The sequence below is a fragment of the Seriola dumerili genome, unplaced genomic scaffold (genome assembly GCF_002260705.1).
Source record: "Seriola dumerili isolate Sdu_G_001 unplaced genomic scaffold, Sdu_1.0 BDQW01000468.1, whole genome shotgun sequence".
In the NCBI taxonomy this organism is placed as follows: domain Eukaryota; kingdom Metazoa; phylum Chordata; class Actinopteri; order Carangiformes; family Carangidae; genus Seriola; species Seriola dumerili.
In genome coordinates, this window is record NW_019174723.1 from 1,234,833 (window position 1) to 1,247,356 (window position 12,524).

The 12,524-nt window shown below is 41.3% G+C and overlaps 1 protein-coding gene across 1 annotated transcript in view; it reads right to left on the minus strand.

Moving 5' to 3' along the window:
- Positions 1 to 12,524, minus strand: part of LOC111234866 (lysine-specific demethylase 5B-like) — a 24,564-nt gene that overhangs the window by 1,834 nt on the left and 10,206 nt on the right. Inside the window, exon 9 of the mRNA XM_022763062.1 lies at positions 198 to 387. Within this exon, the coding sequence (XP_022618783.1) occupies positions 198 to 387 (190 nt within the window). The remainder of the gene's footprint in view (positions 1 to 197; positions 388 to 12,524) is intronic.

Consider the following 12,524-nt stretch of genomic DNA (forward strand, 5'->3'; position numbering starts at 1 on the left):
TCAGCCGCACTGTCAAATACAAGCTAACAAACACATAAACACAAGTAAATTTCCCGTTTGTTGGTATTTTGGGCTTGGTTGGCCGCGTAAAACTAAGCTTACCCGTCTCGTCTCGTCGTCTCCTCGCTTATCCGGATCCGGGCAGCAGCCTCAGCAAAAGAGGTCCAGTACGGTCCCTCTCACCCAGCACTTCCAACCAGTTCCTCCCGGAGAATCCGCGAGGGCGTTCCCAAGGCCAGCCGCGAGATATAATCCCTCCAGCGTGTCCTTGGTCGACCTCGAGGTCTCGCTCCCGGTGGACATGCCCGAAAAACCCTCCCCCGGGGAGCGCCGTCGCAGGAGGCAATCCTCCACCAAGATGCCCCGAACCACCACCTCAATGAGCTCCTCTCGGACATGGAGGAGCAGCGGCCTCTACACCTCCGAGTCCCTCCCGATGACCGAGCTCCTCACCCTATCTCTTAAAGGCTGAGCCCGGCCACCCTGCGGAGGAAACTCATTTCGGCGCTTGTATTTCGCGATCTCGTTCTTATCGGTGGTCATTAACCCCCAAAGCTCATGACATAGGTGAAGGATCGGAAGGTAAGATCGAGACGGCGGAATCAAAATTGAAGAGCTTCGCCTTCCGGCTTAGCTTCCCTCTCCCAACAACGGACCGATTCAGCGCCCGCAATCACTGCTGACGCCACCCCAATCCGCTGTACGATGTCGCCGCTCCATCCTACCTCACTCGTGAAGCAAGATCCCGAGAATAATTAAACTCCTCCACCTGAGGGAAATTCCCCCCCCCCCCCCCGAAGACCCTGGAGCGGGCAAACCACCTTTGCCGTTTCCGGCTGAGAACGCACATGGCCTCAACTTGCGAGGTGCTGATTTTCAAATCCAGCCCGTTTCAAAACACTCGGGCGCGGAACGCGCCCAAGCGAGAAGCCTGAAGGTCGGCCGCTCGAATGAAGCTAGGAGGGACCACATATCATCCGCAAAAAGCAGAGATGAGATCCTCCCCGGCCAGCGGAAACGCAAACCCGCGTCCACCAACACCCGGCTGCGCCTAGAATTCCTGTCCATGAGAAAAGTTACTGAACAGAACGGTGACAAAGGCAGCCCTGGCGGAGTCCAACCCTCACCGGACCAGGTCCACTTAACTGCCGGCTAACGCGAAACGAGACTACACACTCCAGCATACCTCACATGGAGGGTGATTATTTCCGAGGGTATTTCATTTTCTTTCATACACAATTCTCACAGAGGCCTGGTCCGCGCTTAAATATAACCTTGGCACTCATCGATTTATCTAATGTTGGGATGAGGATATTAAAAAGAACCAGGACCCATTCACACACTAACTACAAGGCCCTCATTATACCACGAAGTTTTATAAACTTTTTTGGTTAACTGAATTAAACCTAATTTCAACCAGGGAAAAAAAGAAAAAAAAGTTGAACACATTTTGGGTGCTCTGTGAGTTACAGCCTCATAAATGAATACTGACTGGGCTTGCATTTACAAACCTGAGAGTGGGATGCCAAAGTTCTCTGAGAATCCTATGTATTGAAAAGGATTACTCCACCATTTTGTGGTGCGTTCTACCAGCCTTCTTTCTGCACTCCCTACCATTAGCAGCGCTTGGATAATTACATATTTAATATATTGTCTCTTATCTATGTGGAGCTGGATTGCGACAGGTCGAGGAGATTGTTGTTGTATCACTCACTCACACCTCACTCGCCAAGGTGATGTACACCCTCATAACACGGAAAGGCATTTATGGCAGGCAGAGCAGATCACCACCTCCTCAGCTTGGTGAATGTTCGAAGTTCGTTTAAGAAATGGGTAAACCAGATGTGGGTACGCCGACAGATCAACAGATCTGCACAGGAGATAGACGTACCCAGGATTGACCTGGAGGGACCCATCCTCGCCTTTCATAACCCACCTACCACCACAGTAGACCACAGCCTCGTGCAGCTGCAGGGTCGGGCTCGCCCTGAGATTGCAGGCAGCTACTCATTTTGCCAGGCACTGTACTATACCGAAGCGACCCACTGGGGTCTGCACAGCATGGTGATCTCGAAAAGTTAAACTTATGTTTTCCCGACCTTAATCATGATTACCGTTCAGACAGATACAGGTTCATATGGCAAGTGGCAATGTATTTCCAATTAGGCAGTGAGATAACATCACACTAATGCATACATAGTGCTTTTAAATAACGCAGCTTATATTAATCCATTCACGGCAACAGAGCATATAGTTTTCATCGCACAATACAAAGAAACAGGAAGCAGCGGTAGCCTCAGAACTTGGATGTTTCAAACAAAATATAGTACTTGGTGTTGAAAAGTCTTTAGTAGCACTTAAAGTGAGGGGAGGGGAGCACTTATCAAAATAATCCAACCTATTAGCATATCAGTGTTTGGTGGGCACACATCCTTTGCTTTTGGAACACGCCACTACTTCTCCTTATAGCAGGTTGTCAGATCAACAGCACAAGGTTAGGTTGTTCCTCTGTGGATTTATTCTCTCTCTGTGTCTTCTATTCTTCATTGTAATGCCAGAACTGAGTCCATGATGTTGAGATCAGGACTCAGTGGGGCCAGACCATCTGCTACAGGACTCCTGGTTCTTTCTTGACTGCTGAAGATAGTCTCTTTATCAATTTTTTGCCCATTTGGGCCTGTATATTTTGGGGTCATTGTGAGTCATGCTGCAGAATGAATATGGGACCGATCAGGAATAATGGCCAAATTGACCAATGAGAAGCCCTCCCTTACGGTACAGAGTGACGGATAAGAACAAGCAACCTGAAATCAGATGGTAAGACTGTGTAGATATCAGAAAACAACCCTTGCCTGTTTTCTTGTGTTATAGACTGAAGGAAATCCCATCTCACAGTGCAATTTTTAAATGCAAAACATGAACAAACACAAGAACTTGAAGCAACTTTCTATGTCACATGGGGGTTGCATCAAAAGCACAGTGTTACTGGATTAACTTCAAACATCACCTCAAAAATCATCCTGCCAAACACCACGTCCTCAGTGCAGCTGTGCTACTTTTCATAAACAAGCCCTTTCTCTCAGTCGCCTGCTGTCTATTTTCTACTTAGGAGTGTGTTGTAATCAAGGTGCTTCATGGATCCAGATGCTTCAGCTATATGGAATACAAATTTAAACCAAATGGCAATGCTAAATGCAATTGTATGAAATGTTAACAGGGAAATGCAAACGCGCTTTATATAGAGATCAGGCTTCTCCTCCACAGTCCTTTTTTTTTTTTTACCCTACGAGGTGCTTGTCCTACTTTGATTATTCAAATGAAACCCATTATTATGTTTCTATACTCTTCTGGAAAAAAAAAGAGCTACATTTCTGCAAGAGAACTTTATCTTTTCCTTCTTTGTACTCTCTCCTTGCTAACTCATCCGGGTCACACCACCTACAATCATTTAATCTTTGGTGACCTCTCAGGTCTCTTTAACCCTAACTTCTACTGACTCATTTTTTTTTTGGATGCACACACAACTATGTACTCCAACTTACTCGTTCTTTTTCTCACTCTCTGTAATTACTTCTTTTGTCACTTCCTTGTTACATTTTGTAGTTAAGATTTTGCAAACAAAGCATATTATTGTGCTTACTATGAGGTGCATTTATATAAGTTTCTTCCCATAAACCCAAATTGGCTTGTTTTGTTGGAAGAAATAGTTGTGCAAAATCGGAAAGAAAGATTTTCACATGTTCAGCATGAGAAGCCCAACAGTTCAGTTTTACCGGCTCACTCACACTTTATTTGTTTGCTAGAGTTACTTTATAAATGATAGGGCTATTTATTATATCACCCTAATACATGTGCAAGGAATAATATGTATGAAAATTATTAAATGCATTTCGTTTAAACGACCAACCTACGATTTGAGAATCTTAACGAAATACACGAGAGAACCTAAATAGCAAATAGTTACTCTTCCTCTACACTCAGATATTATACTGGTAAACACTGAAAAAGTGAGACCTTGCCTCACTTCATTGGTTCTTTGTTCTAAGAGCGCACCGGATTGATAGTATACTTATAGAGAACGTGAGAAATGTTGTCTGCCTCTGTGTTATGGCGCTTGTAACAAGAACAGATTGAGATGAACAGGGGCTAAAAGAATAGCAGTTTAGTGTGTGCACTGCACCTGTTTTGGCTTGTGATTTCAGGCCTAAATCCTCGCATCCAATCACCAGGCTGCCCTGCCCCCGGCACGCTCTGTCCCGTACATTCACAGTGAGACTTTAGCGCACACACCACTTGTAAACAGTGGTGAGCGAGTTGCCGCCTTCCCCCCCTGAGGGCGGCTCGGACGGTTTTGCCAGAAAACCCTTTTGGAGTCACCCGGGAACAAGATGCAGTGTCTTCTCAAAACCTTGTCTGATGAGTAGTAGGTGCATCATAAATGTGAGGATATCGCCTAAATTGTATTTCCACGGACGCCGGTGGAGAATCATAAGGGTTTTATAGCGTATCTCGGATCCCCGGGAACGATTCGGGTGTGCCTCCGGGATGAAGCTCACCTCACAGCGAATTCCTTGGCTTCCAGGTGGGGGAGTTTTTGGTGGGTGAGAGCTTAGCTTCCAAGGCTAGAATGAGTAGCTAACGAATGGACTAACTAAGACAGAACACTTCAGTTTGTTGCGCTCTCAACTAATTTAATCCTCCTGTTGTGTTACCATTTGCCGTTCGGGATTATATAGCAGGGTGTTATCCACATACTATAAAATGCTTAACGCTTAAGAAGTTAGAAGAAATTGAAAAAAAGGAGGTTTTGAAGAGTCCAGGCCTGATGCTAGAGACGTGGCTAGGCTAACGTTTTAGCTCCCGCGGTGTTCGCTAAACTGTTTCGGAAACTGTAAAATGGGATCTTTACTGTTTTGTCTGATAAGAAGCTAAGTTAACTGTGATGCCTCAGCTTTTTTTCCTCTTGCCGACGCTCGCCCCACGGCCACTGATTAGTTAACCTTAGTATGACTGGGTTTGTGCACGGTGATCGACGGCTCGGCCCTCGATTGATTTTTCATAGACACGGCTAGACTACCAGCACACTTGCCAGCGTGCACTGTTTGCAAGCTGGCGGCCTCGGTTACGCAAGGGTATGAACGGTGCGGGTTGCCCCAACGGGTTGGCTGGGGGGCTAGCTGAAATGCTAACGGTAGAGTATTTGTCAAGGCTTAGTCTTAATCAAGAGCCCTACTTTTTGGACCGTACGGATGCACGCTTATTATAGAGGGAGGTACGAGCCACCTGAGTCCTGAAAACTTTGACCACACACACTTCATGGTTTTTAATATTAATGTGGCCCACGGTTAATACTCCGGGACGCATATTAATCATTATTAAGAGTACGGGTTTAACCAAGTCCAGCAGTCCCTGGCATTGGGGAAACTAATAGCCAACAAAGCCCCAGTCCTTTCGAACCACACTATCGCTTTTAAGTTTGTCACGAAAGTAAGTATTCCAGTCTGTATTTCATTCATCGATGCAAAAGATGCATTACTCCCAAGAAAATGCAAAGCTAAAAAATAAGTTTTGTTAAGGACGTCAACCAGATGTATATGTGTGCCCCTGTGTTTTGAGTTTATAAGTGAGCCATTCGCTAGGAGTCATTTTCTTTCGATGCAGAGATTTTTCTAGGTTTGATAGATCTAATGGCTGTGAAGGTAGAGAGTCACCGAGAACCAGGTTCGTTAAGCATAGTCAGAGCTTCGAAAAACTACAAAATTATGTGGTCTAAACTATTGTATGCACTCAGAGAGAGGTTAAGTCGGTTATCGAGCCTGAATAGCTTAACGGGGTGACTCTCTACTTTCACAATTAGATCAACAAACAGAAAATCCTTGCATGCGAAAGAAAATGAGCGAATGGATTTTAAACTCAACACAGGGGCCACACAATACATTGGTTGACGTCCTTTAACAAAACTTTTTTTAGCTTTGCATCTTGGGGGTAATGCATCTTTTGCATCTGAATACATGGAAATACAGATGAAACTTACTTTCCGTGACAACTTAAAGCGTAGTTGGTTTCGAAAGGAAGGTGTGTGGCTATTAGTTTCCCAATGCAGTGGACTGTGACTGTTAAAACCGTTTCAAAATAATAAGATAAATCGTCAGTATTAACGGGCCAACATAATATAAACATGATTTAATTTCAAAAGTTTGGGAGGTGGTAGCAAAAAAGTAGCTCGATTAAAGACTAAGCTTGACACGTCTTACGTTAGCAAATTCAGCTAGCAGCAACGTTCGCCGGGCCAATGCTAGCTAACGTTTATAGGGTGTTAGCCTTGAAAAGAAACGGACGAGCTGTGCACAAACAGGCTACTAAGTTAACTAAACGTCGGCGTCGGCAGAGGAAAAAGCTGAGCTACAGTTTTAACGTTACTTCTTATCAGACAAACAGTAAAAAGTCCTATTTTAAGTTTTCGAAACAGGTTTAGCGAACACCGGAGCTAATAAGTTAGCTAGCCAGTTAGCATCAGGCTGGACTCTCAAACCTCCTTTTTTCAATTTCTTCTAACTTTTAAGCGTTAAGCATTTTAGTATGTGATTACTGCTATATATCCGAAAGGCAAATTGGTTACACAACAGGAGATTAAATTAGTTGAACCACAAACTGAGTTTTTCGTTAGTTTAGTCATTAGCTGACGTTAGCTACTCATTAGCCTGGAAGCTAAGCTATTTCACCCAAAAAATCCACCCACTGGAGCCAGAAGTCGCTTTAGTGACTCATCGGAGGCACACAATGTTCCGGGACTAATCGTTAGACTTATGAACAAGTCAACACGGCTGAATAATTAGCTATCACATCGGTCTTTTATCTAGAGGAGCAAAGCTTGAGAAGACACTCACCGTGTTCCGCGGTGGTGTGCGCTAAAATCTCACTGTGAATGTACGGAAGGGTCCGGCAGCAGCCGGTGATTGGATCAGGATTAGCCTATCAAACAGCCATAACAGCGTTGAGGGCACACACTAACACTTTATTCTTTTAGCCTTTCAATCTCAATCTGTTTTTGTTAACAGCCGCCAACAGAGCAGACAACTTTCTCACAGTTCTCTATAAGTTATATCATCCAGTGCGCTCTCTTAAAAGTATAGACCAATGAAAGTGAGGCAAGGTGCACTGTTTTGCAGTGTTTACCAGTAATAATCGGTAGAGGAAAGTAACTATTGTTTGCTATTTTGGTTATTTTGTCCGTTTATGCGTTTCAAGCTCTCAATCGTAGTTGACTTTAACATGCATAATATTATTCATACATATATTTCCATCACATGTTTTGTATATAAAAGATCATCTTAATAAAGTAACTGCTAGCAAACAAATAAAGGAGTGAGGTAAAAAGACTGTGGCTTCTGTGACAGTGAAAATCTTTCTTTCGATTTTTTGAACTATTTCTTCAACAAAACAAGCAATTTGGGTTTGGAGAAATTATAAGCATCATATAAGAGACAATATATTGCTTTGTTGGCAAAATCTTAACTACAAAGTAACTAAGAGTTGACAAATAAATGTAGTGAGGTAAAAGAACTGTATGGAAGTACAAGTAGTGGTGGCACAAAATAAAAATGATCAAGTAGGGTTAGGGTTAAAGAGACCTGAGAGGTCACAAAATAAATTTGAGGGGTCGTGTGAGATGATTCAAGACGAGAGGAAAGAAGGAAAAGATTAAAGTTCCTCTTTGCAGAAAATGTAGCTTTTTTTTTTCCAGAAGAGTATAGAAACATAATGGGTTCTTTCTTTCCGAAATGGTAGGACAAGCACCTCAGATGTAAAAAAAAAAAAAGACTGTGGAGGAGAAGCCTGATCTTATATAAAGCGATTTGCATTTCCTGTTAACATTTCATACAATGGCATTTAGCATTTGCCATTTGTTTAAATTTGTATTCATATAGCTGAAGCATCTGATTACATCTCAAACATGACACTTGATTATCAAACACTCCAAGTAGAAAATAGACAGCAGACTGAGAGAAAGTGCCTTGTTTATGAAAAGTAGCACAGCTGCACTGAGGACTGGTGTTTGGCAGGTGATTTTTGAGGTGATGTTTGAAGTTGAATCCAGTAACACGTGCTTTGATGCACCCCCCATGTGACATAGAAAGTTGTTCAAGTTCTTGTGTTTGTTCATTTTGGCATTTAAAATTGCACTGAGATGGGATTTCCTTTCAGTCTATAACACAAGAAAACAGCAAGGTTGTTTTCTGATATCTACACAGTCTTACCATCTGATTTCAAGGTTGCTTGTTCTTATCCGTCACTCTGTACCGTAAGGGAGGCTTCTCATTGGTCCCATATTCTGATCGGTCCCATATTCATTCTGCAGCATGACTCACAATGACCCCAAATATACAGCCAGAGTGATAAAGAACTATCTTCAGAGTCAGAAAGAACCAGGAGTCCTGTAGCAGATGGTCTGGCCCCCACTGAGTCCTGATCTCAACATCATGGACTCAGTCTGGCATTACATGAAGAGATAGAAGACACAGAGAGAGAATAAATCCACAGAGGAACAACCTACCTGCTGTATCTTGACAACCTGTATAAGGAGAAGTAGTGCTGTTCTAAAAGCAAAGGATGGTCCCACCAAACACTGATATGCTATAGGTTGGATTATTTTTGAAAGCTCCCTCACTTTAAGTGCCTAAGACTTTTACACAGTACTATATGTTGTTTGAAACATCAGTCTGAGCTACCTCTGTTCCTGTTTCTTTGTATTTGTGGATGAAAATCATATGATCCTTGTTGCTGAATGGATTATAAAGCTGTATAAAACACTTGTGTAATGTGTGATGTTATCTCACTGCTAAATTGAAATACATGCACTTGCCATATGAACTGTATCTGTCTGAACTGGTAATCTGATAAGGCAGTACATATTTAACTTTCAGATCACATGCTGTGCAGACCCAGTGTCTGCTGGTAGTCAGTGGGCAAAATGAGGTGCTGCACTCAGCCCGACCTGCAGCTCTGCAGCTGTGGTCACTGTGGTGTGTTGTATGAGGTGAGGGCAGCAAACCTGAGTCACTTAACATCTGTCCTGCCAATGTTTTGCCAATCTTACAAATCAACATCACACTGAGGGAGTGGTGACCTCCCTGCCATAATGCCTTTCTCTTTGAGTTTACTCACCTGAGAGGTTCATGTGTACACAACACAGACTCAGTGAAGAACAATAAAAGTGATTCAGGGCCCTAATGGTAGGAGATGCAGAGCGAGTAGACGCCACACAAAAGTGAGTATCCTTTTCAATACAGAGGATTCAGAAACTTTAAACACACTCAGTTTTAAATTGCAAGCAGTCATATCATTTATTGATGTAACTAAACACCAATGTGTTCACTTTTTTTTCTTTTTTTCCTGTTCAAATTGTTATTCAGTTACAAAGTTATAACTCTGTGATAGAAGCCTTGTAATAATTTAATGTCTGTTCTTTTTTTTTTTTATCTTTCATACAAAATTATCCAGATGCAGGTATTTGGGACCAGGTTCTCTGTGTGTGTTATTTTATGGAGAAAACCTAGAATTATCACCTCATGGTTGTATGCCTCTGCCAACCAGCCAAATTACAGGAAATTTGTGCCACATTTGAAGAAATTCCCTCGTTACTGGCGTTACTGAGATATCATGTTCACAAGGCCAAAACTGTGATTTAAGCAGCAAAATCTAATCAGTTCATCAGAGATATCACCTTCATGAGATAATCCGAAAACATAATGCCTCCGACTTCGGATTCAATATTATTATCGTCCAAAACTTTGGTTTATGATCAAATACCTAAAGAACTAATGACATCTTCAGTTGTACTCTGTGGTTAGTGCTAAATACCAAATGTTAGCATGCTGACATGCTAAACTGATGAAGATGGTGAACATGGTAAACATTATACCTGCTAAACAGTAGCCTCAGTCAGTACCAGCCCATTTTACAATAAGCTGAGTGGAGTGTGGTCTCCTCTCCAAGTTGGTTAGCTAAAATTACTTTAATTTTAATTTAATTTATGTTGGTGTGTCACCTTAGTGTCTAAATATGATCTTCAGTTGATCACACACTATTTACATATGTCCTCTGTCACTGTGTGTGTGCCTATTCTCTGTGACTGTTGGCATGACAAACGCCCACATGAAAGAGCATGACACCCAGCTGGTCACGGCTCAGTGACTGAATGGATTAGGTGAGTTACCCTTACTGCATATCTTCCTCATTAAACCGGCTAAATATGGACGTTGAGTTCATCGCAGACAAGAGGCTGTTCATCATCAGATGACTTATGACTGCAAATATCATTTGATGCAGTGTGGACTGAGGACAGTGTTGCCATGTTACTCAAACAAGATGTTCCTGCCTTTATTCAGACAAACAAATTAAAGAGCCATCACCACAGTCATTGTCATAAACCATAGATATGGAAGTTGTAAATGACAGGCCTAAATTTAGATAGTGGGAAAGTAAATAGAATTAAATACAGCATACAGTTTCGAGGGTGTGCTCTGTTTTCTTACAAACTGCAGATCATCTTATGAAGAGCCACACATGCTCACTTGTTCTCTTTGTGCCCCGTGCATACACAATAGCTGAATAAGGACTAAACACGTGCATCTTTAATGGTTATTAATCAGTAGTGAACTTTTTTATACCTTGTTTAATCAAATGTTACTCCAAAAAAAGATCAGTGATGCTTTTACAATGAGGTTTGCTTAGAGAGTATTATAGAAGATTATCTCCTACATGGTTGTTTGGGTCTGTATATGTCCTGGGGCTAAGTTAAGTTATATGATATATCACCACATCCCTGCCAGTTCACCGCAACACTGGTGACTGAGCTTCAGGCCAAACTTGCAAAACAAAAGAGTCATCAACTGACGTAATATACAGTATATGATATGAGGAGAATCCATAAGGCTTTGGCTGTAAAAAAACAAACAAAAAAAACATACTGTTTTGATATCCTTACAGCTGCAGTCACTTTATGTGTCGACCAATTACACTAAATCAGTCAGACGTTGTCAGTAATCTATTACTTCTTATTCACAATGTGTGATGATGAAAATCCATTCAATTGATTTGATGAGTACTCCTCATTGTTTCTCACATAATTAAATAACATCGGTTTTGTCTGATCTAAGCTTTCATTATGCTGTTTGAACAGAGTCCAACAACTGATCCCTGTAGTTTCTCCCCTCCGCTCTCTCATCATCTCAGCCAATCTGCTTTACTGTGCAAAATGAGACAAGGACAGGTCCGACATAGGAGGAGGAGGAGAGTTGTAAATATTTTTTATCTTTAGAGTATTTTTTGAAAGAATAAAACAGACTAATAAAATGTGCTGTTTTAGATTTGTATTTGAGGGCAAAGACTAAAAAAAAAGACTTAAAGACTTATAACGCAAATGACAGGTTATCAACACTCAACAAACGATGACCTGTTTCATTCATGGTTGAATGAAAATACAGTTTTTCTTGTTGATGCCTTTTTTTTAATCAGCACTTCATATTGATTAGACTGCTGTCTATTTGTTCATAAATCATTGATTATAGTTGTAACAAGATCATATTGGGATTTACACAAGCCCATTATTGACATTGCAGATCTGAAGAAGTATTCAGATCCTTACTTGTGTAAACATACCAATACAACAATGCAAAAAGTTCTCCCATACAAGTAAAAGTCCTGCAAGGAAATTCCTGCTTAAGTAAAAGTACAGAAACATTGTAAGCAAAATGTACTTAAAGCATCAAAAGCAAAAGGTAAAGGATTGAGGCTGTGACTGATAAATTATAATATACTGGAGAATGTAGTGGAGTGAGCTTCAACTACTATATTTATAGTTGTTTAGTCCCTGACCTTCAAATGGTCACAAGATTAACCTGAGGGGTCATAAGATGATTAATGCTGAAGGGAGAGGAAGAAAAAGTTCTGCTACACTCATTTGTGTTCAGTTTTTGGACTTTTCTCTATGCCTTTTTTTTTACCTTTTGGGAATGAAACAGTTATTTAAATGAAATCATATAAGAAGTTTACTGGGGAAATGTCTTATGAAATGTGACGAGGGGCCTAAGTCACTGCTATTTTTTTATGAAAAGTCACAGGCCAAAAAGGTTGTCATAGAAAACCGCAGGTGTTACTGATAATATGAACTACATTAGGCCATGACAGTGTGACTGTGAGTCTGCATGCACGAGAAAGGGACCCTGAAACTGAAGCAACTAAATGGAAATCAACCAACACTGATTTTGTTATTCACACCTGTATATAGGAAGCTTGGACCTTGGTAATATTTTCTACCATGACCTGCAGTACAGGTAGTATTCAGATCTTCTGTTGAGGTAAAAGTAAAAATACTCAATTTCAAGTAAAAGTATGTAAGTTTCATCAACAAAATGCACGTTTAAATAGTAATTTTAAAGTGTTCTATGTTTTATAGTGTTTGGTGTTTTATTTTATTGTGTATATTATTGCACTTGTGTTGTTTTTATCTGCTTTTTTTTTTT